The sequence below is a fragment of the Rhodamnia argentea genome, chromosome 11, assembly GCF_020921035.1.
Source record: "Rhodamnia argentea isolate NSW1041297 chromosome 11, ASM2092103v1, whole genome shotgun sequence".
Classification (NCBI taxonomy): domain Eukaryota; kingdom Viridiplantae; phylum Streptophyta; class Magnoliopsida; order Myrtales; family Myrtaceae; genus Rhodamnia; species Rhodamnia argentea.
Window position 1 is genome coordinate 19,826,587 of NC_063160.1, and position 26,047 is coordinate 19,852,633.

At 40.0% G+C, this 26,047-nt stretch overlaps 3 protein-coding genes across 14 annotated transcripts in view; 2 read left to right on the forward strand and 1 right to left on the reverse strand.

Annotated features, from left to right (window-relative positions):
- The window catches only part of LOC115735585 (DNA repair protein REV1), an 870,695-nt gene that overhangs the window by 1,564 nt on the left and 843,084 nt on the right, over positions 1-26,047 (forward strand). Inside the window, exons 3-24 of one of the 10 annotated variants that reach the window (XM_048272907.1) lie at positions 79-194; positions 283-359; positions 687-1,189; positions 1,805-2,020; positions 2,120-2,252; positions 2,337-2,425; positions 2,531-2,581; positions 2,656-2,859; positions 4,001-4,120; positions 4,547-4,639; positions 5,164-5,223; positions 5,325-5,411; positions 5,531-5,614; positions 5,759-5,831; positions 5,926-5,994; positions 6,227-6,328; positions 6,700-7,014; positions 7,087-7,157; positions 8,270-8,862; positions 9,686-9,746; positions 9,863-10,616; positions 10,710-11,506. In XM_048272907.1, coding sequence (XP_048128864.1) covers positions 79-194; positions 283-359; positions 687-1,189; positions 1,805-2,020; positions 2,120-2,252; positions 2,337-2,425; positions 2,531-2,581; positions 2,656-2,859; positions 4,001-4,120; positions 4,547-4,639; positions 5,164-5,223; positions 5,325-5,411; positions 5,531-5,614; positions 5,759-5,831; positions 5,926-5,994; positions 6,227-6,328; positions 6,700-7,014; positions 7,087-7,157; positions 8,270-8,862; positions 9,686-9,746; positions 9,863-9,913 — 3,168 coding nt within the window. In that variant the 3' untranslated portion in view covers positions 9,914-10,616; positions 10,710-11,506. The other 9 variants (XM_048272913.1, XM_048272911.1, XM_048272908.1 and 6 more) reach the window with 9 other exon arrangements.
- Positions 12,517-15,823, reverse strand: LOC115735586 (methylthioribose kinase-like). Of its 2 annotated transcripts, none has more exons than XM_030666897.2 (6): positions 15,480-15,823; positions 14,565-14,874; positions 14,185-14,359; positions 13,881-14,082; positions 13,148-13,380; positions 12,517-13,008 (listed from the first exon to the last, which is right to left on the reverse strand). In XM_030666897.2, the coding sequence occupies exons 1-6, from the start codon at positions 15,663-15,665 to the stop codon at positions 12,840-12,842; spliced, it is 1,275 nt and encodes a 424-aa protein (XP_030522757.1). In that variant the 5' UTR covers positions 15,666-15,823; the 3' UTR covers positions 12,517-12,839. The 2 variants fall into 2 exon arrangements, with proteins under 2 accessions (XP_030522757.1, XP_030522758.1); XM_030666898.2 differs by having other exon boundaries at positions 13,166-13,380; positions 15,480-15,822.
- Positions 18,629-22,967, forward strand: LOC115735588 (triacylglycerol lipase 1). Of its 2 annotated transcripts, XR_004014795.2 has the most exons (10): positions 18,629-18,932; positions 19,454-19,564; positions 20,420-20,560; positions 20,749-20,859; positions 20,987-21,130; positions 21,215-21,255; positions 21,350-21,426; positions 21,703-21,798; positions 22,481-22,854; positions 22,885-22,967. XR_004014795.2 is itself a non-coding variant. In XM_030666899.2 (9 exons), exons 1-9 carry the CDS (start codon positions 18,744-18,746, stop codon positions 22,801-22,803), a joined length of 1,233 nt encoding a protein of 410 aa, XP_030522759.1. In that variant the 5' UTR covers positions 18,629-18,743; the 3' UTR covers positions 22,804-22,967. The 2 variants fall into 2 exon arrangements, 1 of the variants encoding a protein (XP_030522759.1); XM_030666899.2 differs by having other exon boundaries at positions 22,481-22,967.

Sequence of the window (26,047 nt, forward strand, 5' to 3'; positions counted from 1 at the left end):
TCAGTTAATATTTGAAGTAAATCTTTTATGTGTCAACTATTCTGACTTTGGTACTGTCATTTATTTGGAGCTTATTAGGAATTGCGAGGCTGTATGTTGAAGTATGGTGGAAGATTTGAGAACTACTTCTCCAGGCATCATGTCACACATATCATTTGCAGTAACCTTCCTGACAGTAAAATAAAGAATTTGAGGTAGATCCCCTATATCTTAGTCTCATCATATGCAGTATGTTAGAGAGATCTTTTACCCATATAATAGCTATATTCGGTTGCAAATCAGGTCCTTTAGTGGTGGACTTCCAGTTGTGAAACCAAAGTGGATTGTGGATTCTGTTGCAGCTAACAAACTATTAAGTTGTAAGTGTTTGACCAGCAGCATTGAGTTGTCTTTATTTGCAATTCTCTTAGTTGTGGTGCATGGCCTGTGTGTTGTTGTTTTAATCGCGGGCATCTAGGAACCGCCAGAGTTGAGTAGGAGAGCTCATTTTGTGGGTTCAGTTAAGATCACTCTTTTGACTGTTTTATTTGTTACCCGGTTAGCAGCTTTCTCACAAAAATCTTATTAATAAATCTTGTTGTGTCATTTTTCATTTCCTAGACTTGAGTGTACGTCAACATTATGTATAGTTGATACCTTACCAAAAAAAACATTATGTATAGTTGATCTTTCTGCTTATGCTGCAGGGCTTCCTTACCAGCTCGACCAGCTTGCAGATAATCAGCCTAAGTTGTCATTATTCTTTGCTACTAAAGATGGCTTGCTGTCTAATGATGTTTTGGCCGACACAGTTTGTCAGTTGCATGATATTGGGGATTCATCTTCAAAAGGTCGGACTTTGAAGGACATTAATTCATCTGAAGTGGGTCAATCAACAGAATACGGAAGTCCACTCAGTGAAGAGTTTGGCAAGGAGAATGCAGATGTTTCGGTGATTACAAAATCGATTAATTGCACCGGAGAATGTCCGGGAAGTTGTAGGACCGAACCAATTGACATGGATAAAGAAGAAATGGGAATGTTCAGGGAAGAACTTAAAGACAGTCTCAGTGAACCTAGTACTTCAGCTGGCAATCACCCCTTAGACAAAACAAGAACGAGGAGTTTACCAACTTCTGGAGTCATGAAACATCCTAATAAGGGCCATTCAACTGGAGAGGATCCTAATTTTGTAGAGAATTATTTCAAGGTATTTTTTTAGGTGCTCTGTCCTCTTATTGTTTGCATGCTGCACCTTCTGTGCAAAATCATACCCAGTTCATTGTTTTTGTGGATTGGCTTTACCTTGGCTTGCATTTCTCTTTGAATCTTTTGGATCTTTTCTTTGGCAAAGAGTGATACTTGCAAAGTCATAGAAGATGCCAAAATCTGGTTGAATTCAGTAATTTTTGTCTGAAATATATAAGAAATATTTCTTTCAATGCTTGTGTTCATACCATCACATCGTGGTGCTTTGCCTTCATGTGACTATATCTCAGTTATTTGAGCTGTCTAGAACGCAATTGCTTCAGCTGAATTCCCTCGTCAATGCCTATTGTCACTAGTACAGTTGTTTCCAGTTCACTGCGGTTATATATTTGTTAAATGAAGGATTGATAAAATTCTGCTCAATGGAAATCTTGATTTTAGTGCACTGTCTTCAAATATGATAAAAAGCTCCATTGTCTGATCCTGCTGTTTGCAGAACCATGAATCAGTGTTCGCTTTTTATTGCTGTTTGAGCAATTTTTGGTTGGATACGTCTACTGCCTAATTTAGCCTGTAAACTCTTTGATTATCACATACTTGCTATTTGGTGTTTCAGAGTTCGAGATTACATTTCATAGGAACATGGAGACATAGGTATCGCAAGCGGTTTCCTAGTTCTCTCAACCAGGTTAAGTGTGCAAGCTTTGATCTTAAAGCTCCGGATGATTCTAAAAAGGCATGCGTCATCCATGTTGACATGGTAATTTTCTCTTCTGAAGCTCCAGAAACATGTCTCATCCTATTGGAGATACGATTTCACTTAGTTGACATGGTAGCTTGCTGAATACTTTTTGCGGACTCCTTTTATGTACTTGTTTCTCTTTAGCACGTAGCAATTTAGCATGTCATTGATCGTCTTGTGTTGCTTCAGGATTGCTTCTTCGTTTCAGTGGTCATCAGGAACCTTCCTGAATTACATGATAAACCTGTGGCTATATGCCACTCAGACAATCCAAAAGGCACTGCTGAAATTTCATCTGCAAACTATCCAGCTCGAGACTATGGTCTGTACTTCCTTATCTCTCTCTGCCATTGGCGGAATTTCTGGTATTTTTTTTTTTTTTAGTGTTGAACCTCGTTTTCCAAAGGAATTAGGGCCGGGATGTTCGTCCGAGATGCCAAAGCACGTTGTCCTCATCTTGTCATTTTTCCATACAATTTTGAAGCTTACACAGAGGTAACTCATCCTTGTTTCCTTAGTTGTGCTTTTTGTGAGGGCTTAGAGATGAAGTCCCTTTAGTTTGTGTATTTTTATTTGGACATCATTTATGGCAATTTTCAGGTGGCTGATCACTTCTACAGCATATTGCATAAGCACTGCGCAACAGTGCAGGTTTGACCCATGGCAGCTTCTATTTATGAATTCCATCAAAGCAATTTTGGTAACTACTGCAACTGGTTTTGCAGGCAGTGAGCTGTGACGAAGCATTTTTAGATGTCACAGATTCAGAAGTGCAAGATCCTCAGCTTCTGGCTTCTATAATAAGAAGAGAGGTTTTCGAGACCACTGGATGCACTGCAAGTGCTGGTATAGCTGGGAATATGCTAATGGCTCGCCTAGCTACCAAGACTGCTAAGCCAAATGGTCAGTGCTACATCCCCTTAGAAAAGGTACAGTTTATTAATAAGCGGGGCTTTTGATTTGCAGATATGCCAAGATAATTACAGTTTTTACACTTGCCTATTTTGATTATTGTTGGAATATATAAATATTAAACCACACCTTCTTCCATAAGCTTAAGCTTTTAGAGAAGTTGGATGTGGTCCCATAAAATCTTTCATGGTATCAGAGCATGAGGTCCTGAGTTCAAATCTTTCCAGGCCCATATTTGCCTCCCCAATGAATATTTCCACGCTTAGTACTAGGCAAAAAGACCAGACTAAGCGTGAGAGGGAGTGTTGGAATATATAAATATTAAATCACGTCTTCTTCTATAAGCTTAAGCTTTTAGAGCAGTTGGTTGTAGTCCCATAAAATCTTTCAATTATCTATCAAGTGCATGTTGTTATTCCTCGTTGTTCTATGTCATGTTCTCCACGAAGTTTGTCTTTTCAGAAACCTCATTTAACTTGAAAGCCCTACATAGAAATTACTCCAATTATATAGACTTTGGTTGACAAATTAAAGGGGACGGGGCATTTGTGGCAAGCATAACTCATGTTTCAAACATAGTGTATTACTTAAAAATGCAAGTTTTTTCTTTGAAAGATCTTAATTTAGTTCATATGAATCTTTTTAACAACTTGTTGGTCTCTTTAGAGTTGCACTTTGGTGGCATGAGATGTTGAGATGCTACACTCTGGTGGCACGAGATGTTCGATGCTTGAATTAGCTGTAGTTCATTAATGATCCCATGAGAACTTTGTCACGAGGATTTCTTTACTTGGTATGCGTAGCTGGGGTTTTCTGTGGCAATCTTTCTGCCTAAGTGTTAATCATGCCACATGTTTGTGCAATCATGTCATTGTTTCTGCAAATTGTGCTACTCGTGATAGATCCTTTATTAAGTGGATTTATGGTCTAAATAGTAACTTCAAGACATTGATAGAATTGGTTGTGATCCTGTTATATCACACATTGGAGGTGTTGTCTATTCCATATTATGGATGAGTTCGCTTGTTTGGTGTTGAACAAATAAGTGCTTCTTAACTAAGCCTCTTTTTTATATACCGGATTCTTATGATTATTTATGTTGCTGTTTGGCCATTTATGCTGATATTCTGGAAGATAAAAAGTGGTTGAATATTTCAGGTGGACGAATATTTGTGCAAGCTTCCTATAAATGCACTTCCTGGAATAGGACATGTTCTAGAGGATAAACTGAAGAAGCGAAATATTTGGACTTGTGGACAGCTGTGTATGGTGTCGAAGGTCTTTTGAACTGCTTCAAGCTCTTTTTAATTTTATTTACAAGTTGAAAGGAAAATGCTCACAACTGATGCAATAAAACAAATACATAGGGTTAGTTAACTCGCAGTGATACCTGTTCCTTTACTCTGGCAACCTTGCCTTTAGTATATTAGGAAAATGATAGGACTAGCACCCACTTGTCACAACACCAGGCACCTAATTGACTGGTCACAGATGTAAAGACCTGTTAGACCTGCAGATGTTTTTTTCCACGTCCATCATGATTCCTGATACATTCACTTGACTAGATGAACTACTAAGAAGGTAGAAATCTGAATCACTATCGAAACAATTGATGCTAAATGTTTGAAGTACAATAACGCTGACACCGTAGCCTTCAAATTATGTGGATAGTCTTGCTTTTACTTAAATTTCTTTGCATTATAGGAATCTCTTCAGAAGGATTTTGGTGCGAAAACAGGGGAGATGTTGTGGAATTACAGTAGAGGAGTAGACAACAGGATGGTCAGCACAATTCAGGTACGCCCAGTGGAATTTATCTACCGAATGATTCCTCATATCTTGCTTTGCTCGTCGTTTCAGCTCCACATAAATTGATGTGTCTATGCGTTGGATCTTGCTTGTACCTTGAAGCTAAAGCACCTGTGATGTTAAAATGGAGGCCATTCCAATGTTTATTTTAAACCAGAAGTGACCTATTAAACCAATCTGCAGCTCAATCAGTTGACCTGCCACCCATTCCTTACCACAGTTCTTTTCCCATTCAGCCCCATAATCATTGGTGGGAATTTGCGGATGCTTTCACTTTGTCTGTTGTATTCTGATAAGTTTTGCTGTCTGTGCTGGGTTATGGAGTCTTGAACTAGAATTTCCCTAGAATAAAGTGTATGTTATGCTGAACAGGCTTTCGTGTGGCAAGAGTATCAGCTCTATTTCATAATCAAGGGTCCCGCATTGTCAGTCTTGTTTAGACCAGTCTATCTGTCTTTGCTTTTGATTAGTGAAGTAGTTTCATTTTTGCTATTCTTATTTCTGAGTTGCAGGAAAGCAAGTCAATTGGTGCTGAAGTTAATTGGGGTGTGAGGTTCAAGGATGCAAAAGATGTTGGTTTCTCGATTACATTACAGAAGCTTCATCATTATTTTCTTGTGTTCCTTTTATTGGAAAGCAATGTCAACTGACAAATTGGTTTATGCTGTTCCAGAGCAAGTTATTTCTTGTAAACCTTTGTAAAGAAGTCCATTTGAGGCTGCAGGGATGTGGAGTTCATGGCCGGAAATTTACTCTTAAGGTATTCTAGCTAACTCTAATCTACCTTGAACGCAATTTGCCAAGAAAAATGATGATCTAGCCTTCATTTGCTTTGTCATATCTCTTAACATGGACATACTGGATGTGACTTCAATATAGATCAAAAAGAGAAGGAAGGATGCTCAGGAACCTGCAAAATACATGGGTTGTGGAGATTGTGAAAACCTCAGCCACACAATAACGGTATATCATAGGGCCAACACCATTTTATGCACCTTCTCTCTAAAAACATATTTGTCTGCATGCAAAGTTCTCTGGTTTTCTACTTTTAGTTTCAAATGTGTTGCTTCATAGAAAGGTTATGATTTCATTGATATCGGCTTACAGGTTCCAGTTGCTACAGATGATATAGATGTTATTCAGAGGATAACAATGCAGCTCTTTGGATCATTTCATATAGGTGGACCATGCCTCCTTGGGTTGCCATAACGTACTTCTCGAATTTCATCAAGAGTATTAGGATTGATCAGATTTGATTTTCTAATTTCATATAGATGTGAAGGAGATTCGTGGGGTTGGCCTGCAAGTTTCCCGCCTTGAAAGTGTGGATGCTTCTAAACAAGGTTAACTTAAAAATGCCTGCACAAGCTTTCCTTTACCGCTACTATCATAAAAATTATAATCTGGAGAAATCTTGCCATCAATGACCTTTTCAAATTGTTTATGATCATTTGTGTGCCCCATACTTGAATAAGTACTACATACATCCAACCACTCATGTGCATATTGTCGCAATGTTAGTTCTTTCATTATTTCAGCCTTCAAGTTTTCAGTGCCTTTGTGTTTTCCCTGAAGGACTCGAAAGAAATCTCTTGAAGTCATGGCTTGCCTCTACCTCCGCAAATCGAGATGAACAATGTGACACCAACAGTGTGGTGAAAGAGACAATTGACATAGGTGACCATCCTTTCCTTTTCTTTTTCCTTTGAGACTTATTGACGTAATTTTCTATGTCTTGCTGGACAGAATGAGCAGCATTTCTGACTTATTCGATGGAACTTCTTTTTTATCTCGTTTCCCTGTATCACTTTTTTGTCCCCCGAAAAGATAAGGTAAATGGTGGCTAACTACAGATGGATCATTGGTTACACGAGGTGAAAATGAAATGACTTTGTAAATTTTTTTCGTAGAAAATTCTGCATGTCGTTCCTAAATTAGAAACTACTGCCTGTAATCCATTTTCTCCTTTATTTTGTCATATATTAATCACATTCTCTTTTATAGTAAGCTATTAGAAGTTAAATTCCTTATAATTGTCATTATGGCAGGTCCAGAGGGCCAGAATGTGGCTGGGGTTTCAAGTAATCTGTTTCCTCACTTAGCTCGGAATTCCAATCAAGTAGATGACAGTCCATCAGATTGTAAAGCTTCTTTGGATCGGTCTGTCACACGACCGGCCTTATGTCATCTGGATATTGAAGTCATAGAGTCACTCCCACCAGAAGTCTTTTCTGAGTTAAATGATGCTTATGGAGGGAAACTAGTTGCGTTTGTTTCTAAAGGCAAGGGCAAGTCTAACAGCATAGCCGATGGTGAAGTCAGAGGGAGTTCTCCATCCAAGCATTCACAGCAAGTAGTGAAAGGTTGGTGCTTTTCACACATAAATTTATTGCTTGCTACTTTTAGCCTGGCTACTAACTAGATTTTACAAGAAGGTGCAAGAGATGGAGCAGAGGTGTACTTTTCTGGTACCAATCATGTGGACAGATTTCAACAAGATAAACAGGTAAATAGATTCTGGATTTGTGTGATGCGGATGCGTATCTTCATTTTTCTTGCTATTTGAAACGGTTTTTGGACTGGCTATTTAATGAACAATTGCCCCATGGTTTGGCTTAAAAGACTTTGGATAATTGGGAAGCTGCATTTCTACTCTTCAAAGTGATATTTGATTCTGTATTCTCTAAAGAGGGAAAGTAGTTTTCCCAAACTTATCTCAAGTGCATCATGTAAGATCTCTATTTTTAGTTGAAACAAGCTTTTGGCCTAATTTTATGATTTTCCTTGGAGTTCCTTTACTCGTTGACTTCATAAAAAAAGAAATTGCAAACTTTTTGTCAAGGGCAGCGATCAGTTCTTTGGCATGCGGGGTTGCTTCTCTGTTATTTTGGTTTTCAACCTAGGTGTAGTCTGAAGTTTAAATGCCACTTTTTGCATCTTGAATATTTATTGATTAATCAAAAAATGTTGTAAAAATAGGAGAATATTAAAGGTTAACTCTTTTGAAATGATCCTATGTTCAGGTGGTGAAGCTCCCTTTTTGACCAGTTGACAAAGAGTACATATCTATATGTGCACGTTTAATTCACCTTTGCAATTTTTTGAAGCCAGTTTCTGTGATAGTGCAAGTTATTCCTTCTAGGGTTATTTCAGGTGGATGAAATACACTTGTAGGGAAAAGTTCCAAAAAGAATAACACAATCAATTGATTGCGAATTCCTGAGAGACTGATGTGTCGTGCATGCTTTTGTAGATACTCATTTACTTTACTTTGACGGCAAAAATAAAGCTTCTGAAAGAATCTAATCATTCTTACATTCCCCCCAAAGTTAAGGAGAAGGTAGCTGTTATAAAGGAGGCTAAATGGGTAACCCCAGGCAAATGCTTAACTGCATGCTGACTGAAATTACTGAACCAACCGACCCTATGCCTTACATACCTTGTTTATAACAAGTGGTAAAACCATCCCTATTGCTGTGTCGTGACCATAACATACCCTGATATTGGTAGTTTATGGCCGTAACTACTTGCTCCTGGATTTTTAAGGATATGCAGAAATAATATTTTGTCTTCTCCTTTTCTCATTGTCTTGATTGTTATTTTGGTTTACTTCTTTAGACAGAGAAGCCTCTTCTTCAGGAAACAGATCTTTTATGTGTGTCTAAACCAAGCTACTCTAGTGGGGGGGCTTCAGTACCCAGTCTTATGAAGACAGACTTGATGCCGTTATCTCTGAGTCAAGTAGACTGCTCTGTGCTGCAAGAGTTGCCTAAAGAGTTACGAGATGGCATCCTCCAGCAACTTCCTGCCCGCAGGGGACAAGATGTCTCTTTGATTGCTCACTTCAGTGGAAGTGCGGATATATGTCAGGATAACTCAAATACTGAGAGTCCAGACAAAAGTTCAAGGTCAGTGCTGAGAGAGACTGAACTTTGGATAGGGAATCCTCCGTGTTGGGTTGATAGATTCCTAGTCAGCAATTGCTTGATGTTGAATAGCTTGGCTGAGACTTATCAAAGATCAGGATCACCTGGAAGATTGTCATCAGTTCTGCAGAGGTTTATTTCCGAAATTCCATCCCATGTGGATATGACCTCTAATGATTGGGATGACGCTATTAGCAGCTTGTCTGAGCTTCTGAAGCAGTACATTAAGTTGAAGATAGAATGGGATATTGAAGAGGTCTATATTTGCTTTCACCATATTAGAAGGTATCCATATGCTGATTTAGGATTCTTTTTGCCTTTCAGAGTTTGTTTTTCTTGCTTAGTCTACTTCTATAAATTGTATTTTCCTATGCTAAAAAATATATGATCATCCAGTATAAAAACCAACCTTGTTCTCAGGTTCGGAGCAAGTAGTAATTTGTTCTGTTTTCAGCATAGCTGCATGGAATCTAATCTACCTCTTGTATGAAAATTCGTGTATAAGAAACCCCTTAAAACTGTCTTATTAAGTGAAGTTAATTAAGGTGCAAGTACTGGACATCCTTGCTTGATGTGAACTCAGATCTCAATGAATTGAGTAAATAGTTAGTTCCTTTTGTCCCTCAATGCTAGATTCTGATTTCTATTATGGACAGAACGTGAATGCTTTTTATAGCCTCTCAATATAAACTTGTTTTCTTCAACAAGGTCGCAACCAGAGCAGTTATCTTTTTTTATTACTTTTGATAAATATCTTAAGGGGATTTTAATGTTACAGCCTTTTTTTTTTGGCGTAGAAGCAAAGTGAATTGCTGCCTGTAGAATAGGTGTTCTCTAAATTGTGAAATGTGGTGTTAGAGGGAGGACAGGAGACTTCACTTTCTCTCTTTTTCTTTGGTGGTTGAATAATTTTTTTTTTGTGGGTGAGTTATGCAGGACTTATTAGTTCGCTGTTTTTTTTTATTACTCTGTGGGAAAATATGCCAGTAGCATTCGGTATTTGTGCATGTTCCCAACTTAAAAAAAAAATTGTACACACACACATATATATTTGTTCTTGATCAAGTTTCTTTTTCTATGTGTTGATTGCTTTATTGCTTTTGTGCAGGTTAGCAGTGAAGTCAAAATTATTCCTCCAAGTTCAGAATACCATCTTTCCTTACATCCAAGTTGGTGGTTCTTCATTTTGCTTTATGAATTCCTGTTGTACAGCTTTGACCTTGGTCATATCTTGGCCTATACATAACGAGTCCATTTCCTGTTTCTCTGGTATCCAATCTTTCAGGCATCTGTTGGTGAAAACTATGGAGGAGAACTAAATATATCTCTGGAGTAGTCCCATTTATCTCACATGGGTTCTAGCCAGCTATTGAACTCTGGAATATTCGCAGACTAGTCTGGATTTTGTCGTTCACAACAGTGTGTAAGATACTTGCCTTCATGGTTAAAGTATATAAGATTGGGGGAACTAGGAAATAGTTTGATCTTTTTCTTGACCAAGTCCTTTGGTGTTTTAGCAGACTTACTGAACTTCCTTTGCTTGTTTTCTTTAAACAGAGAAGACAATGTCTCTTAGTGTTCTAAACATGGTATGTGGAAACAAAATTCGACTTGAAGCATTGTCATTTAGATGGTCATTGGCATGGGCAGGAGGGCTTACTTTCAGTGGTTTTACAAGGGAACATGTGGAAGAACAAGGATCGATCATGGGACAAGGAACTTGAAACTGACTTCAGGTATCATGGTGACAGCATTGCCTTGTTTTGATTGTTAAGACACAGTCTGGTTCCATTTTCGTGAAGATGATTCTTATATCTGTATGTAATTGCATCTTGTAAACCATTCGATGTTATTAGCTGATGGTTAGTGTGAGATTGGTATTGACATTCATGCTTAGTGGTAGTAGCAAGCAATATTCTCACTCTCGATTCCTTATATTTCTGGGGACTTCAGCCTTATAGGTCTACTCTACGCATGCACTTCCTGTCATGATCCTGCCTCATCCTCCTGGATTTACATATTTGAGTGGAAAAGTCAAGGTGGGCATGCTCTTGTTTGGATGTTTGGCGATCCTGCTTGAAGGTGGTGTTTTCAATTTTCACAGATTCTCTTTCTTTTGGTTTTCTTTGCAGGCATGCATCTTGGGTAGAGCTGATCAAAGTAGTTGGCAGCAGCTCTCTATGTTGCGGCTACAACCTGATCCATCATCTGCGCATCACGCGCAACTCATTTATCGTGGAATTATCAGGGGGCTATTTAGCTCACCCAGCATGCCATTGCTGCCCAGTTCCATTGTCTGGTCGGACCAAAGTGCACAAGCTAAATATTGAGGGGCCACAGCATGCAAAGTGTTTGTAGCTCTAAGAACTGCTTGTAACAAATTGAGTTCCACATTGGTTTGTGTTTGATATTATATGAAATTAAGTGCTACATTGGTATGCAAAAAATCGTTGACCGAGCTACTATTTGCCGTGGCATTGGTCAACCTTATGCATTAAGTTCCAGAAGCACTGGCTTTGCAGCACATCAGTCGTCTTCATAGATCCTTGAAGATGAGGGAGGATAAATTTTACTATTGGGTCTAGACTTTCATCCTCCTTTTAAGAGTCAATTAGGTTTTGGTGAAGTCATTAGAGATATCAGGCGACAAGAAACAATGAGAAATATGAGGACCGGTAATGGTCCAATTTGCAGGCTGGGTGGGGTCAATAAGGAGGCTATTCAATCTGGGACCACTTGACCCCTCCCCGATACAAGAAGCGGTTCGCGCGAAACATCTATGGTGGAGATGATCATCAGTGACATTTTGTACTTGGAACATACATGAAACCCTTAGTTTGCTACATCATCCGCTTAAAATTTTGTTGTTGGAACGGATGTTGATCCAATCCTAGCTGCTACACCATCGGCTGGACGTTTTGTTGTTGGGACTGAATATAAATCCGTTTATTTACTAGCATAAGTTTTGGTTCTTAGGCCCCTCACCTTTTGGATGGCACTTCACCATTCTCCTACAGAAACAAAAAGCAGTGAAACAAAGCACATGGTTCGCTTGATGTTGTTGCTATGGTATCTAGTTACCTTAGCAGCATTTCAACAAGCTCATGCCGTGGAGTACACGGTGCTAAACAATGGGACTTCAACAGCTGGCCCAGCAAGATTCGATGGTGAAATCGGCATTGAGTACAAAAAACAAGTAATGAACTCCCCATTGCATTCATCTGGCAAATTTTCCAAGAATTGACCTCAGAGGACAGAAGAGATGTGCAAAACGTAAGTGTATTTATTGAACCCTCGGATGAGATAGCATAGGCCGTTATCGACGCAAACGAAATCCATGTCACCTCGGAGTACATAGGAAGCTACTATGGTGATGTGAGGAACGAGATAACCGGGGTTTTGTATCACGAGATGACGCATATATGGCAGCGGTTGGCAAATCGAGAAGCGCCAACTGGTTTAACAGAGGGGATAGCGGATTTTGTGTGGCTGAAGGGAGGGGTATGCACCGAGCCACTGGGTGAAACCAAGCACGAGAAACCGGTGCGACCAAGGCTATGATGTCACAGCACATTTTCTGGACTATTGTGATGGCCTCTTGAGTGGGTTTGTAGCAGACATGGACAAGAAGATGAAGAGTGGTTATAGCCCTGAGTATTTTGTTGAGGTTCTGGGGAAGACAGTTCATCAGCTCTGGAGTGACTCCAAGGCCAAATATGGAAACTAGGTCACTTACCCTGGAAAGTCATTAGTATAGAATTGTTCCATAACAAGCAGGTGCTGAAGAACTTAAGGTTACTTAGGACATCCGAAAAGTCATCGTACACCCAACTAATTTACCTCTCAATTCTGGAAGACCATTAGCAAAAATCACCACAGCAAACATATCCAACAGTTCATACAGTGAGCACGCCCGATCAACAAACAAAAAGAAAGCCAAAAAAAAAATACAAGAATTGCCATCTGTATATGGTAGTTCCATAACCAGCTCTGCATCAAGCAAAGTCGAGAAAGGCCACAGCATAGACATCATTCATGGATCCAAAGTAGACAAAGTAACAACTCTATTCATCGCCCGAGCAATGAGTCATCAGTGGAATTAACTATCCAAGAAAGCAGAGAGTTGCCCATGAACTGATCAGGCAGTGCATTGGACACTATACTGGAACTTCACACTCTTCATGTGTTTCGAAATGCACAAGGACTCGCAAACAGTAAAGGACGGGGGACCCAAAGGTACCTCAATACATTAATCCCAAGGCTCAGTTCAATTTCCGAACCAATGAGACAACTTCACTGATTCCTTCAAATTTTTGCCTTTCCTTAAGAAGCATCCTGGCAAAATTGAGAGCTCGGCGCTCGCAGTCTGCACGCTTACCAGCATCAGTTATGGACTCAAAATCTTCCACGTGCGCAATCCCAACAATTCTCCTGAAATTGAAGATGTATGAAAGCAAACAGTGAGTATTTAGACAGCTGTATGCTCGAAATGTGACATTAGTCCCAAAAGCTACTAGAGAAATCTAGCGAGTTCATAAACTACATATAAGCATTAAGGAGCACGAAATGCCACATCATCCAGTCGCACCTTATCATTTTGGCAGCACCAAATCCAAGGGAGTCATGGAATAAATCCTTCATGAATTTCCTCTGGACCAGCTCAAGCAGCACATCATTGTTATAGATTGCTGGTAGATATGCCTCACCAGACCCATTCTTGTGTTCATTCCAGAGGTTTACAAACTTCTGTTGGAATAGATTCCACGTCTCTTCAGTGGTTTGCAAAATCCATTCCTTGTATGCCTGCATGATATGGGCATTATTGGAACAGTTCATTAACATATCATCGATAGTAAAAACAGCTTTTATGTTCCTTTCTTCTTCTCTTATAGTAGTCTATGAGGGTGAAAGAGACGAAATGACTAATGGGGGAAAGCATAATATGATCTCATCTATATTGCCTCCATATCTACCAATTACAATTGTCCATTCATCTCTACAATTACTGAAACAGCAGCGTCAACTTTTTGTTTCTTTTTTTTTCCTGGGGATGGGGCACAAAAGAACAATAAACCACAAGTAATTATCGCAAGAGAGAAACCAAAAAATCTTTTGTATACATAGAAGGATGCAAAATTCAAATTAAAAGCAACAGATCCTAAAGATCATGACATGATAAGCAAGACTGGTCATTAGGAGTAAGCAAGAGCAACCAATTTACAGAACTTTGCAAGGTTAAGGACTAGAAGATCTATGAGACATAAGAATAAAGACAGGGAGATATATCATTACTTAAAGCATACTTTTCTGTCGTTCCCTTGATTTGCATGCCCATCCTGAGAGAAGAATGACAAAAACAAATTTCCCAGGAAGGCTCCAACATCAAATCCCATTGGCCCATAAAATGCGAACTCTGGATCTATTACTTGGGTCGAATCTCGGGTAACCATGACCGAACCAGTGTGGAGATCTCCATGTATCAGTGCTTGAGCTCTTTCACAGAACCTGAAATGTACGTCCCACAAAATCATCAGCAAACAGATGATGTTTCACTTCATTTAACTTTTTTGAAGAAGGGTAAAGTAGCTTTTTAGACAGTAACATTACATGGATTTCAACTCAGCTATTTCAAGCTTCAAATCATTATCCTCCCTTACAGCCTCAGCATCCGCATCCAGATAAGGGGAAGTCCAACGGTTGTATTTGGATACTTTGTAAGGGTCAGAAAAAACAACCTGCTCAGTCAGCCTGCACAACTCGACGTTCCCGCAGAACTCCGCTACTGCAATGACAATGACATGACAAGAGTGTAACCACACATTAGTATAGAAAAAGAACTAAAGAAGCCAAAACCATTCCACTATGTAATTCTCGGGGGAACGGCCAATAGATTTCAAGGCCTAAGGATAATATCAGAGTGGAGTAATGTGGAGAGAAGAGAATAATGTAACGGTACAGATGCTCGATTGATGTTATAACTTATTTACCTGCACGTTTGTGCTCTGTGGTGGAATGATACAGAAGGGACGTGCAGAAAAGGGTTCTTGCCATAAATTCTGACATGTGCTCCGCCAGTAATGGGTACTCAATTCCAGCAATCAGTCCTTTTCTCAGTATTATATGTGGAGGCTCTAGGTAACGCATGCCTATTAGAGACATAGTACGGTCGAAATGATAAACCTCCGGAACATGACCGGGGCACCAATGCCCTTGCTCTTTCAATGCTACTGCCTCGAAGTATGCTCGCTCTTTCGTCATCGGCCATGATTCCCCAATGCACCGAACGTAAGGGAGAGCCTGCAAATACGGGCATATAATTACCACACAGGAAAGAACACCTGACCTGTAGATTTGAACCAAAAGAATGGAACGTCTTCCCCGTAAGACTCGAGAACTACGACTCAAAGCCATATAACCCAATTGCTACATGTTAAAAGTAATAAGCACCAGGGGAATTTATAGATTCCACAAAACAGAGTATGAAGCGAGGGAACATTTCCTTTTCTGCTAAGAGTAGGCTCATTTCAAAGTCGATCACTTCACTGTGCTTCCAGCTAAAAATGTAGCTAATCCGCCAACCATACCAAACCTCAGGGAAAAGGAAATAGACTTCTACCATTTTCATTATCACCCCGTCTCTAAATTTCTTCACATTCAGCCAGAAAAGAAGCCACGAAAGACTTGATTTTGTCAACTTAATTAAGACATGAGAACTAAAATCCCATAATCAACAACATGCTTTCTGGTCTGAATTTCGATCATCAGTATTCTGTGTCTGCGTACAACACCAGCTAAAACACCAGCCCAACTTCCATTGATCATAAAGAGAGACCTCGGTCACGGAGTTAAAGCGAACGCACTGTAAATAAAAACCCCCTTTTCGTTCAAGGAAAAGGCATCACCTGCTTGATGACAAAAGAGCCACCAGAGCCTGCAACGATGAAGACAAAGTTGAGATTGCCGTCTCCCACTTCTCTAATCTTCAGGTCATCGAATTTATCCCCCAGCTTCGAGGCGAGAGCGGGCGTGTACTTGATGTACTCCACCAGGGACTTCTCGTCCAGTGGCCGGAACTCCGCGAAAGCCATGGAAGCGGAAAGTCGCCGGCGGCGACACGGGCGGCGGTTGGCACGGGGAATTGAAGGGTCCGAACTGGAACTCGTACTTAGTTTGTGAGTTACGATGAAAAATGGGAAAAGGTGAAATGTTCATAGGATGCTCTCGTGTCTGAACCTGGCCTTCTTCTTGGGAAGATTGGGAATAAATTCTGTGGACCCCATTTCGTTGACTAAAATAGATTTTTGTTTTGGGGTCGGGGACTAAAATAGTGTGTGTATATATATACATAAGAGAAAAATATGTATAGTTGTCTTGTTTTTTTTTTTTTTTTTGTGTTTCTTCCTGTTTTTTTTCTCCTTTTTTGTGTGAATTTTTTTTCCGATTATGTTGCAAGCGGAATGATCCACGCTGTCTCGACTTGTCAAATCCGACTATGATCTTTGTCAATTCCAATTACTACATGATCATTACTCTCTAATCAATTTACTAACGATTGAAAATGAAAAGAAGAAGTTATATTTCATATAGCTATCGCAGTTTTCATATGACGCCGCCATATCCTTTAATATTGTCTTCCACGCAAAAGAGCCTTGTTCGACCTCGTCACTCACTACACCAGCGCCGTCCGCCTCCTATCCACCCTCATTGCCCTAAATTGTTGGCTTCCACGTCAAAGTGGTGCCCGGAAGCTTCGCGCAGCATCCACAAAACCTATCGCCACCCTTCACATCGGCATTCGCCGTCTATTAGATCGACCACACCTATTGCCTCCCCTAGTTGTTTTGCGATGCCCTCGGCGACCCGAGACTCGTCTTTGCCAGCATTGGCATAGCCTCTGACGCAGCAAAGCTGAACAAGGACTACAACCTGGAGGTGGAGATGGCGAAACTAGTGGCGAAAGAGATGAACCAGAGGAATATGAAGAAAGCAGGTTTGACAATGCCGGTAAGGGAGCTCAAGCCTCAAGGAGCCGGGCATAGAGAGCTCCTTGGAGATTGCGCTAGGCAAGTGGGATTTTTAAAGATTTTTAATCCTATCTTAGGTTTCATGAAACATGTTATATTTTTTGACAATTCCGAGGATATTCGGAGAATTTATAATCTCATTTTATCCCATCCTATCTCGGTTTGAATTTGAACCATGAAACGCAGCTTCAGCGTTTGAACCATCGACGTTCTGTCTGATGACGATCTACACTGGGATTTTCTAAACAAACTCGACAATTTGATTTACCTTAAAGCTTTGACGAGCTGAGTCCATTGCTCCGATGGAGTCGTCAACTTTTTCGGTTCCATTGACAGCCCAATGATCCGAATTCTATTTTTATTATTGTAAAACCCCATCGATATTGTTCATACTTCAATGCAAAATAGAGATCCCCCCAGTGCTGGATTTTAAGGGCATGCTCGAGTCGATGGAGCACAGTTTAGTAATCGAGATTATTTAGACTCGATACTTGATTCAAGGTCGTCAAACTTGAGAAGATATAGTCTCTAAACTTCAGCATAAAGTGCGATATGGTCCTTAAATTTTTAATGGGTTAATATCATTAAAAAACCTCAAATTGATACGCAAGTGACAAATTTACCCAAAACTAATTTTTTGACCATCAAAAATCCCAAATCAGAACATTCGTGACGAATTCACCCCAAATATTTTTTTAACAGTAAAAAATCTCAAACTTGTGCATTTGTGACAAATTTACTCCTCGTTAGTTTCATTAAATTTTATCGTCAAATTGCTGAGTTGGATGACGCGTGACAATCGGCAGGTGTATCGGTTTGAGATTTTTACCTATGTTTTTCACAAGTGTATTGGTTTGAGATTTTTCATGGTGTTAACCCAATCTAACGAAAACTAATGAAAGGAAAATTGTCACGGTTGTACTAGTTTAGAGTTTTTTATGGTCAAAAAGATAATTTATGGTAAATTTATCACGGATGTGCCATTTTGGAGTTTTTTTATTGTCAAGAAAATAGTTTGGGGTAAATTAGTCACATATGTACCATTTTGGAGTTTTTAGTTATCAAAAAAATAGTTTGTGGTAAATTTGTTACATATGTATCGGTTTGGAGTTTTTAGTGGTATTAACCATATAAACCATAAACTTTATCTCAATGTGTCATGTCGTTCCTGAATTTTTATTTCTGGAATATGGTCTCTAAATTTTTTGTAAATATTCAATCTTGTCCTTAGACTACATGAACATATTCAATATTATCCTTCCATTAATTTAATTAATGAAATTTGTTGATTTGAGTTCAAATCCGGTAAATTTGAATGATAAAAAAAAATAACTTTATACATGAATAATCCTCGTAAGATTACATCTCAAAACAAAATATAATAGTTCACATCATCAAATAAAATAGATAATATCTATTTCCAAATTGAACGGATTAAACAGATTAAGAAGTCTATTACATTCTAATTTGAGTCGAATATCTCATGGGGATCATCCACGTGTAACATGGTTTTTTTTTTCTATTGTTTAAACGTACTAGATTGGAAGCCCAATTAATAAAATTTTATTAACTTGGATTAATGAAATGACAATATTATATATTTTTATGCAATCAATGGATTAAATCAAATATATAACACATGTTTAATGATCAAATTGAATAAATTAATCGTTCAGAGATGTCATTATGCATAGACTAAAAGTTTAAAGATCACGTTAAACAAATTAAAAGTTCGAAAACCCGCATCGTACATCGGATCAAAAGTTTTGGGACAATTTCCATAAATTTTCAGTCGCATATGCGATGATTCGGTGAGCCCCATGCACGAGCCGGACCCGAACCATTTTGAATGTCAGACGGGTCATGAATCACGAAGCATATGGGCCGACCCGGCTCATCATCACATCGCTGTCACTTTTGGGCTGGTCCCCTTAAATACTGAGAGTCCAAAGCCATTATTTTGACATCAAATTAAATCCTACGTGGAATTTTCGAGCGCGAAGTTCCGTCAAGAAGGAGTAGAACCACAAAAAGATGGGAAAAAAGGAGAGTGAAGAAAAATGGAGAAAATTGAAAATATGACGAGATGAGCTCCGATTCTGCCGCGATCGAGGCAGTTGCTTCGCTCTCCCGCCTCATCTGATGCTTGGAGTAGACATGGTGTTGTGCCCGTCGCGTTCCGCGGAGTCGGTGGTGGTGGTGGTGCTGCTGGCGGCGACCGGATTCGTCTCTCTCTGCAGCTCCGACTCCGGCGAGGGCATTGCCGCGGATTCAGCTGCCCTGTGTTCCCAGCTCATCGAGCCCGCCGGTTATCCTTGCTCCGAACACACCGTACTCTATCTCTCTCAATAATTTGTGGTTTCTTCTGGTTGCATTTCCGGCGAAACTGGAGAGATAGAGAGTTAGTGTACGGTTTGAGAGGGTTTGGCGCTTGGTCTTATCTTTTAGCAAGAGTTTGAGGTTTTAGCCGCATGCTTCTATTTTTCTTCGGATTTCTCGAGGTCTGCTTCGATAGTTTGCGAGCTTCTGTGTTTTAACAACTCGAACTGAAGGCACAGGGATTTCCTTCCGGGAATTCTTCGTTACCGAATAAGTTTGTGCTTGGCCTGAACCTCGACGAGTCTGAAATTCTAAATCCTGAAGAATTTTGTTTTATGGTTGTTGAATACATTATGAGCTTCAACTCTTGAGCATAGCTGCGGAGAAAGGCAATTTTCTTGAGTCGGTCCATTTTTAAGTTCAATTATGCTACGCTAGCCTGTACCATTTCTTCTCTGGAAGGCTTGAGTTCTCTCTTCTACAATTTTATGTCAGACGAGTCTGATTTCTTCGCCGCATTTTGTGCTTGCCAGCTTCAAACGAAGGATGGTTATTTATTGGCTCTTCAGCGCGTCTCGTCCGGGAACAGGGATTTCTGGGCACAACGGGGTCCTCCTGTTCTACTTCAGCACGGGCTTTTCATGGTGATTTCCAGTTTCCCTTTTTGTCAGTTTTATCGACTTCACCGTGAGAAATGCAATTTACTCCATTTGCTGCAACCTGTGATGCTAAAGGAATTATTACATTGACAACAGAAGGGGTTTAAACGATCTTCTAGGCTGAAATCTCTGCAGCCTTTAGATTGGATTAGTTCCTTTTTCCTCATGCTCTTTTCCATGTTTTCTGCGTTCTTTAGATTGGATTGATACTTGTTTCCCCTTTTCAGTCGCGTTCTTAGTAATTCTTTATTGATACGTTAGAAAGCTGGTAATATCTAAGCTGGTAATTGCTTTCTGTCAGATACTTGATTGAGCTGCTTGTCCACTTAAGCTTTTGCAACTTCTCTGGAGTATTATCGTTATGGAGTTTCTTTAACTGCCATTTCTATGATTTATAGGAAAAACTTACGGCAGATGACTTTAATTGAACTGTCGAAAAAGCGTCTTCCAATAGATTATGCACGGTTTCTTAAGACTCTGCATTGCATCACTCTACTATGCCTGAGACTCCAATGCACTATATTCTCTAGGTCCAGGTTTTGTCATCTAATGATTACTTCATTGGGTTGCCTTGTACAGTGGTTGTATTTTTTGTCCGTGATATGCATCGTGTAGTCGCTTTATAGCTTTTTCAGTCATTTCAATTTGTTATGCAACGAATTTCTCACGAGCGCGTCCCAGAGCTGTGTGCATTCACTTCACCACCTCAATGCAAAGCAAAAGTACTTATGGCACTATTAGCATGGCGATGCGTGCTGTTATTACCTTCTGTATATGTTTGTCAACACCAAGCATGACCTATTCGCTCACATGTTTTCCCCAATAATCAATTGCAAACAGGCAGGTGATGCATGGTTCCTAGATTCTACAGGCCAATCTCTAGGCTTCATCCTAGCAGACCATGGTTTTGATGTCTGGGTTGGAAATGTGCGTGGAACACGCTGGAGCCATGGGCATGTATCTTTGACAGAGAAAGATAAGGTATTGTGTGGTATTGTGTGGTTGCTTGATGTATTGCATCTCCAGACAGGCATGCTTGGGGCATTTGGCATTCAAAATTTGTATGAGTTTATTCATGGCAGCTGAATGACAGGTTTTTATTCTGTTTAAAGCATGTCTGTGTAAACTTCTATGCATTGTGCACTGATAAGTACCTTTTTTTCCTGCAGGATTTTTGGGATTGGAGTTGGGAAGACTTGGCACTGTATGACCTTGCAGAGATGATACACCATATAAGTTCAATAACCAGCTCCAAAGTTTTTCTTGTTGGACATTCGCAGGTTTATACATCTCTTCTCTTGAAGCTGGTTGGCTGATAAAATACAAGAGAGACAGAGACAGAGAGAATTAGCTGCGCCTGATTTTGTTCTCTTACTTTTGAACTTTGTTCTTTTATTTTCTTCGTAGGGAACAATCATGTCTTTGGCTGCTTTAACTCAGCCTGACATAGCAGAAATGGTAGAGGCTGCTGCCCTTCTATGTCCAATATCATACTTGGGACATGTCAGTGCTCCTCTTGTTCTTCGAATGGTCAGAATGCATCTTGATCAAGTGAGTAGTCCTTACTCTCTCATGTTGCTTTAAATGGCTTTCCAACAATGAATACATGATCCCACATGCTATTTTCTTGTACAGATGGTTGTCGCGTTGGGAATTCATCAACTCAACTTTAGAAGGTTTGGTCACACTTCTTCTCTTACATTTAATTATATGGAGCATTACATGTTTCTCACTTTCATGTTTTTTTTTTTTGGTCGTGTGATTCGATAGTGAAATTGGAGTCAACCTTTTGGATTCTGTGTGCGACGGACACATAGAGTGCAATGACTTGCTGACTTCCATAACAGGTCCCTCCCTCCCCTCAAACCACCCACCCACACCCACCCACCCCACCCCCCAAAAAAAAATAATAATAATAATAAAATAAAATAAAATAAAAAACAAATGCACACAAACAAACAATAAGAATTGTGGTGTCTTGTATGGCTGTTTTAACTTTTCTGAAACTATAGAGCATGAAGATACCTGTTGTGGCTTGAGCTGAACATCAAAGCGCAGCATAGGATTGGCGGTATAAATGCCCCTTTTCTGAATTTTGACAAATGGTTGTGATGACACTGCAGGGAAGAACTGTTGTTTCAATAACTCGCGAGTGGACTTCTATTTGGAGTATGAACCCCAACCATCATCCTCAAAGAACTTGCGCCATCTTTTCCAAAGTACGATTATTGAATACTCTGCTATATTGCTGGCCACCAATTTCCAGTTGACAGCGTACTAGCAACAGAAATAGATTATCGAGTTTTTTTGCCTGCCTTTGTTTGAGTATTTTTTATCCATTAATTGCGCTCTGTAATTGGATTATCTTATTCTAGATTCAGCCATAGTAGAAAATGTTGAAAATTTGTGGATCGGATCAAAGTGACCTCTCAATTCAAGACCTGCCACTGAGTGTCGGCACTTTCATATAAGGCCCCTTGTTTCCTGACCAAGTGAGACATGGTGTTTGAGAGCCAAGGTGGTCTTTTGGATTGGCTTCTCTAATTAGCACGCTATTAGTACATGTATATTTTCTCGTTCTCCAAATTCAATATTCACCCTCGTGTCAATAGGATTTCCTTCCTTTTAGGAATTGAAACTCTGAATTGCTTCCTTTTTAGACTTAATCCTGCTTCTTTAATTCATGGTGATGATTTTTTCAACCGTGGCAATAGCATCAATCAATATGGTATAATTGGTCATGACTTCTTTTGTCAAGTATTTTGTTCAATAAAAGGGATTATTATTCACGGGCTCTTCTATGTCTTGTTTATTCGCTTCTATTTGCTTCCATCAATGCCATATTTATTTATTTTTACTCCTTATGACCGGTTTATAACAGTTTCTTTTTTTGCTTGGCAGTGATCCGCAAGGGTAGTTTTGCCAAGTATGACTATGGATTTTTCAAGAACATGAAGATATATGGTCAGTTGAAACCCCCAGCATACGATCTTAAACGCATCCCACAAACATTGCCATTGTGGATGGCTTATGGAGGCAATGACGCGTTAGCAGACATGGCGGATCTCCAGCTCACTCTCGAAGAATTGCAGTCCAAGCCGGAGTTACTGTACATGGAGAACTATGGTCACGCGGACTTTCTTGTGGGTTTGAAGGCGCAGGAAGATGTTTACGACCATATGATTAGATTCTTTATGTCGTTTGGGAAATCGTCGAGTTCTTGAACTGATGGACTCCTGCAAGTTATAAGTACACGTGATATATTGTTCATCAGAAGTGTGTGAAAGAAGTAAAGTGGTATGTCCTTCCCCATCTTTGTAAAGCTGATGAGGCCTGTATGTTCAAACATATGCTGGATGATTAAGTTTCAGGGAAATGCATACAAGTTGAAACTAATTCAGATGTGCCGGGTGTCCGATGAATTCCTAGTGGGAACTGAAAATTCTCCCGGATCGGGAGCTTTGTCCTGTCCTTTTACATTTCTGTATCTGCTAATTCTTCAATTCTATAAATGGATTTTGTTGCGCGGAACAAGCGATCGAACAATAAATGGACAGAACAAGAAAATAAATCGGACACCGGATGTACGTGGTTCGGTCGTAGAGACCTACGTCCATGGGGAGAGCAGCAACGAATTTCACTATAGAACGAGCGATACACGGAAATTACAGAACCACACTCGAGTCACTCAAACACTCTCGGTGTTTCTCAAGCCTCAATTACATTCAAGAACGCACACAGTGTTTAGCCCTCAATTCCTAACGTAATAATCTCGCAATCTCACAAAGGAATTACACAAATCTAACCTCAAGATTTAATCGTCTTCGACACTTGAATTCTTGATGTAATTCTATGAATAAAACAAAGTCCCAATGTCAAGCACTCGCTTGAAAACGGCGCTTCAAGAACTCCTACGATTTCTTCGGATGAAATTCACAAATAATGAAGCAACTTCTGCCAAGCACTCAAGAGAATGGCGTTTCAAGACTTCCGCATCACATGATCAATCCCCTTTTTCAAGTTTATATACGTGCCCATGTTGACCGAATCAACTTTTGCCCAAGTTGACCGAAACCGAATCCCAGTTGACCGAATCACAATCCAATTCGAAGTCCAGTTGCAATTATCCTATTCAAAACCGTAGATATCATCATCCAAGAGAAAAACCGATATATCCTCCAACTTGGGATATCACCGAATGGAGGATAATTATCGTGGGTTCGAAACAAACTTTATCCAATCTTGATCGCATCTTCAAAATTACATCCGTTAAGATAACTTTCACGATCAAGATATAATTATTTCGAAATTCAGATTTTCGTTTCGGGCTCAAACTCGAGACATATTTCTAATAATCTCCACCTTGGCTTGAGGTTTGAGCCAAGTCACAATCGCTTCACTGATAATCCCAACATCATCGCAACTACTCTCCCAACGGCGCCAATGGGCTCAACCGCCACAGACATCATCCAAGTCCAAGCCGCGCTTGAACTTCGCCATAACCGTGGACCTCATCAGAATACCAATTGAACATGCATCTTTAATCGCTCTATAAGGACTTTTCGACATAACCTCCTCAACCACGGATAAAGAAAAACCTTCATTGCATCTACATCCGTCGGAAGATCGAATATGTACCTTATCAATATCAGCGATTCTGACAACTATTGGCTCTACGGGCTCTACCTCGCTACAATCACCATCCGTGTCGATCATCGCGCTAATATCCGCTACCTCAAGAGTTTCTAGTTGCAACTCCACCTCAAGCTGAACACCACCCGGATCCGGTTGAACACTGCTATAATCACTCATAGCTCGAAGTCTTGGAGACTCGTCAAAGGTAACTTTTCTGCTGCAAACAGGTGAATTTATATTTGGCCACCACAACCGATAACCACACTCACCTTGTGCATAACCATGGAATATGCACATTGCCCTCACATCGAGCTTACCATCACTCACTCGATAATAACATGGGCAACCAAACATTCTAAAAATAGAATCATCAGCAACGTTACTTGACCACACTTCTTCAGGAGTCCGATATCCAATCGCGATCGATGGAGATCCGTTCACCGGGTAGCTCACCATACTAAGCGCATCCGCTAGAACTGTTCTAACCATACCAGCATTAGAGATCATTTTACGAGCCATCTCTAATAATGTTCTGCTTATCAATTCCGCAAACTGTTGCGGTTTGCTGGCATTAGTGCGGTGTTTCACTATGCCCTTTATCATGCAGAATTTATTTACCAGCTTCGAGCGTAACTCCATACTACCGTCGGTTCGCACATGCTTAATCGATTTAGCGGTCTCCACCTTGATCAAAGCTCTCAATCGTGTGTTCCCGACAATAGCATCAAACTTGTGCTTCGGTACAGACACCCAGGTCTTCCTCGAGTATTCATTAGAATCTCGAACAGATGTCGACGTCTCTGGAGCGAAACCCGTCAATGTCTCACCTTGAAGTTCATACAGGCCACCATGCTTGATTCCTTTCATTATCACCGGGGCACCTCGAACAATCTTCAGAACTCCACCTTGTGAAGAATACTTGCATCCAACTGAATCTAGGGTTCCCAAGGAAATTAAGTTCTTTTTCAATTCTGGAACATGTCTTACTCCAGTCAATGTCCTCACAATACCATCATGCATCCCGATTTTAACATCACCAACACCCACAACATCGCATTCAGCGTTGTTTCCCAACCGCACTTTACTACTATCCGTGCACCGATAAGTAGCAAACCAGTTTCTATTTGGTGTAGCATGAAAAGAACAACCTGAATCCATAATACATCCGTCAAATGACAAATTCTCGGTGACAAACAAGACACTATCGACGATATCAGAATTTTTCGCTATAGCTGCAATATCATCCGCATATTCAACTCTAATTTCCTTACATTTCTCGCTTTTCAGCCTTAAGCAATTCCTTCTAATATGCCCTCTCTTGCCACAGTTCCAACAGACAGAAGACCTAATCCTAGAGTGACTACGTCTATTTGAGTTCATACTACTTCTACTACCACGAGTATCGGTTCTTCCTCTATTTTCACCTACTAAAGCAGTAGATACATATTCGCCAGATTCTCTTCTACGGATGTCCTCACTTAAAATCAAATCTCGAATACCATCAAACGTCAAACTTGTTGACCTAGAGGAATTACTAACAGCAGTAATAGTAGTATTCCGGCTATCGTGCAATGAGGATAATAGAATCAAAGCACATACCTCATCTTCAAAGTCAATATCAATCGAACTCAATTGACTAACAATCGCATTGAATTCATTGATATGGTTAGTAACTGACGCACCTTCGCTCATCTTCAAATTAAACAGACGTCGCATCAGATAGACCTTGTTGATCGCAGAGGGCTTCTCGTACATATCCGACAGGGCTTTCATCAAACCCGGAGTGGTCTTCTCTTTGATGATATTAAACGCGACGTTACGAGCCAATGTCAA

Excerpts from the sequence above, each read along its gene's own strand:
- LOC115735586 (XM_030666897.2), bottom strand. The coding sequence starts at position 15,665 with ATGGCTTTCGCGGAGTTCCGGCCACTGGACGAGAAGTCCCTGGTGGAG. Across the intron at positions 13,381-13,880 it reads ATCAAGGGAACGACAGAAAA|GCATACAAGGAATGGATTTT; the intron begins GTATGCTTTAAG and ends CATATCATGCAG. Across the intron at positions 13,009-13,147 it reads AGGTGCGACTGGATGATGTG|GAGAATTGTTGGGATTGCGC; the intron begins GCATTTCGTGCT and ends CTTCAATTTCAG.
- LOC115735588 (XM_030666899.2), top strand. The coding sequence starts at position 18,744 with ATGCTTGGAGTAGACATGGTGTTGTGCCCGTCGCGTTCCGCGGAGTCG. Across the intron at positions 21,131-21,214 it reads TCAGAATGCATCTTGATCAA|ATGGTTGTCGCGTTGGGAAT; the intron begins GTGAGTAGTCCT and ends TTTCTTGTACAG. Across the intron at positions 21,427-21,702 it reads CTTGCTGACTTCCATAACAG|GGAAGAACTGTTGTTTCAAT; the intron begins GTCCCTCCCTCC and ends ATGACACTGCAG.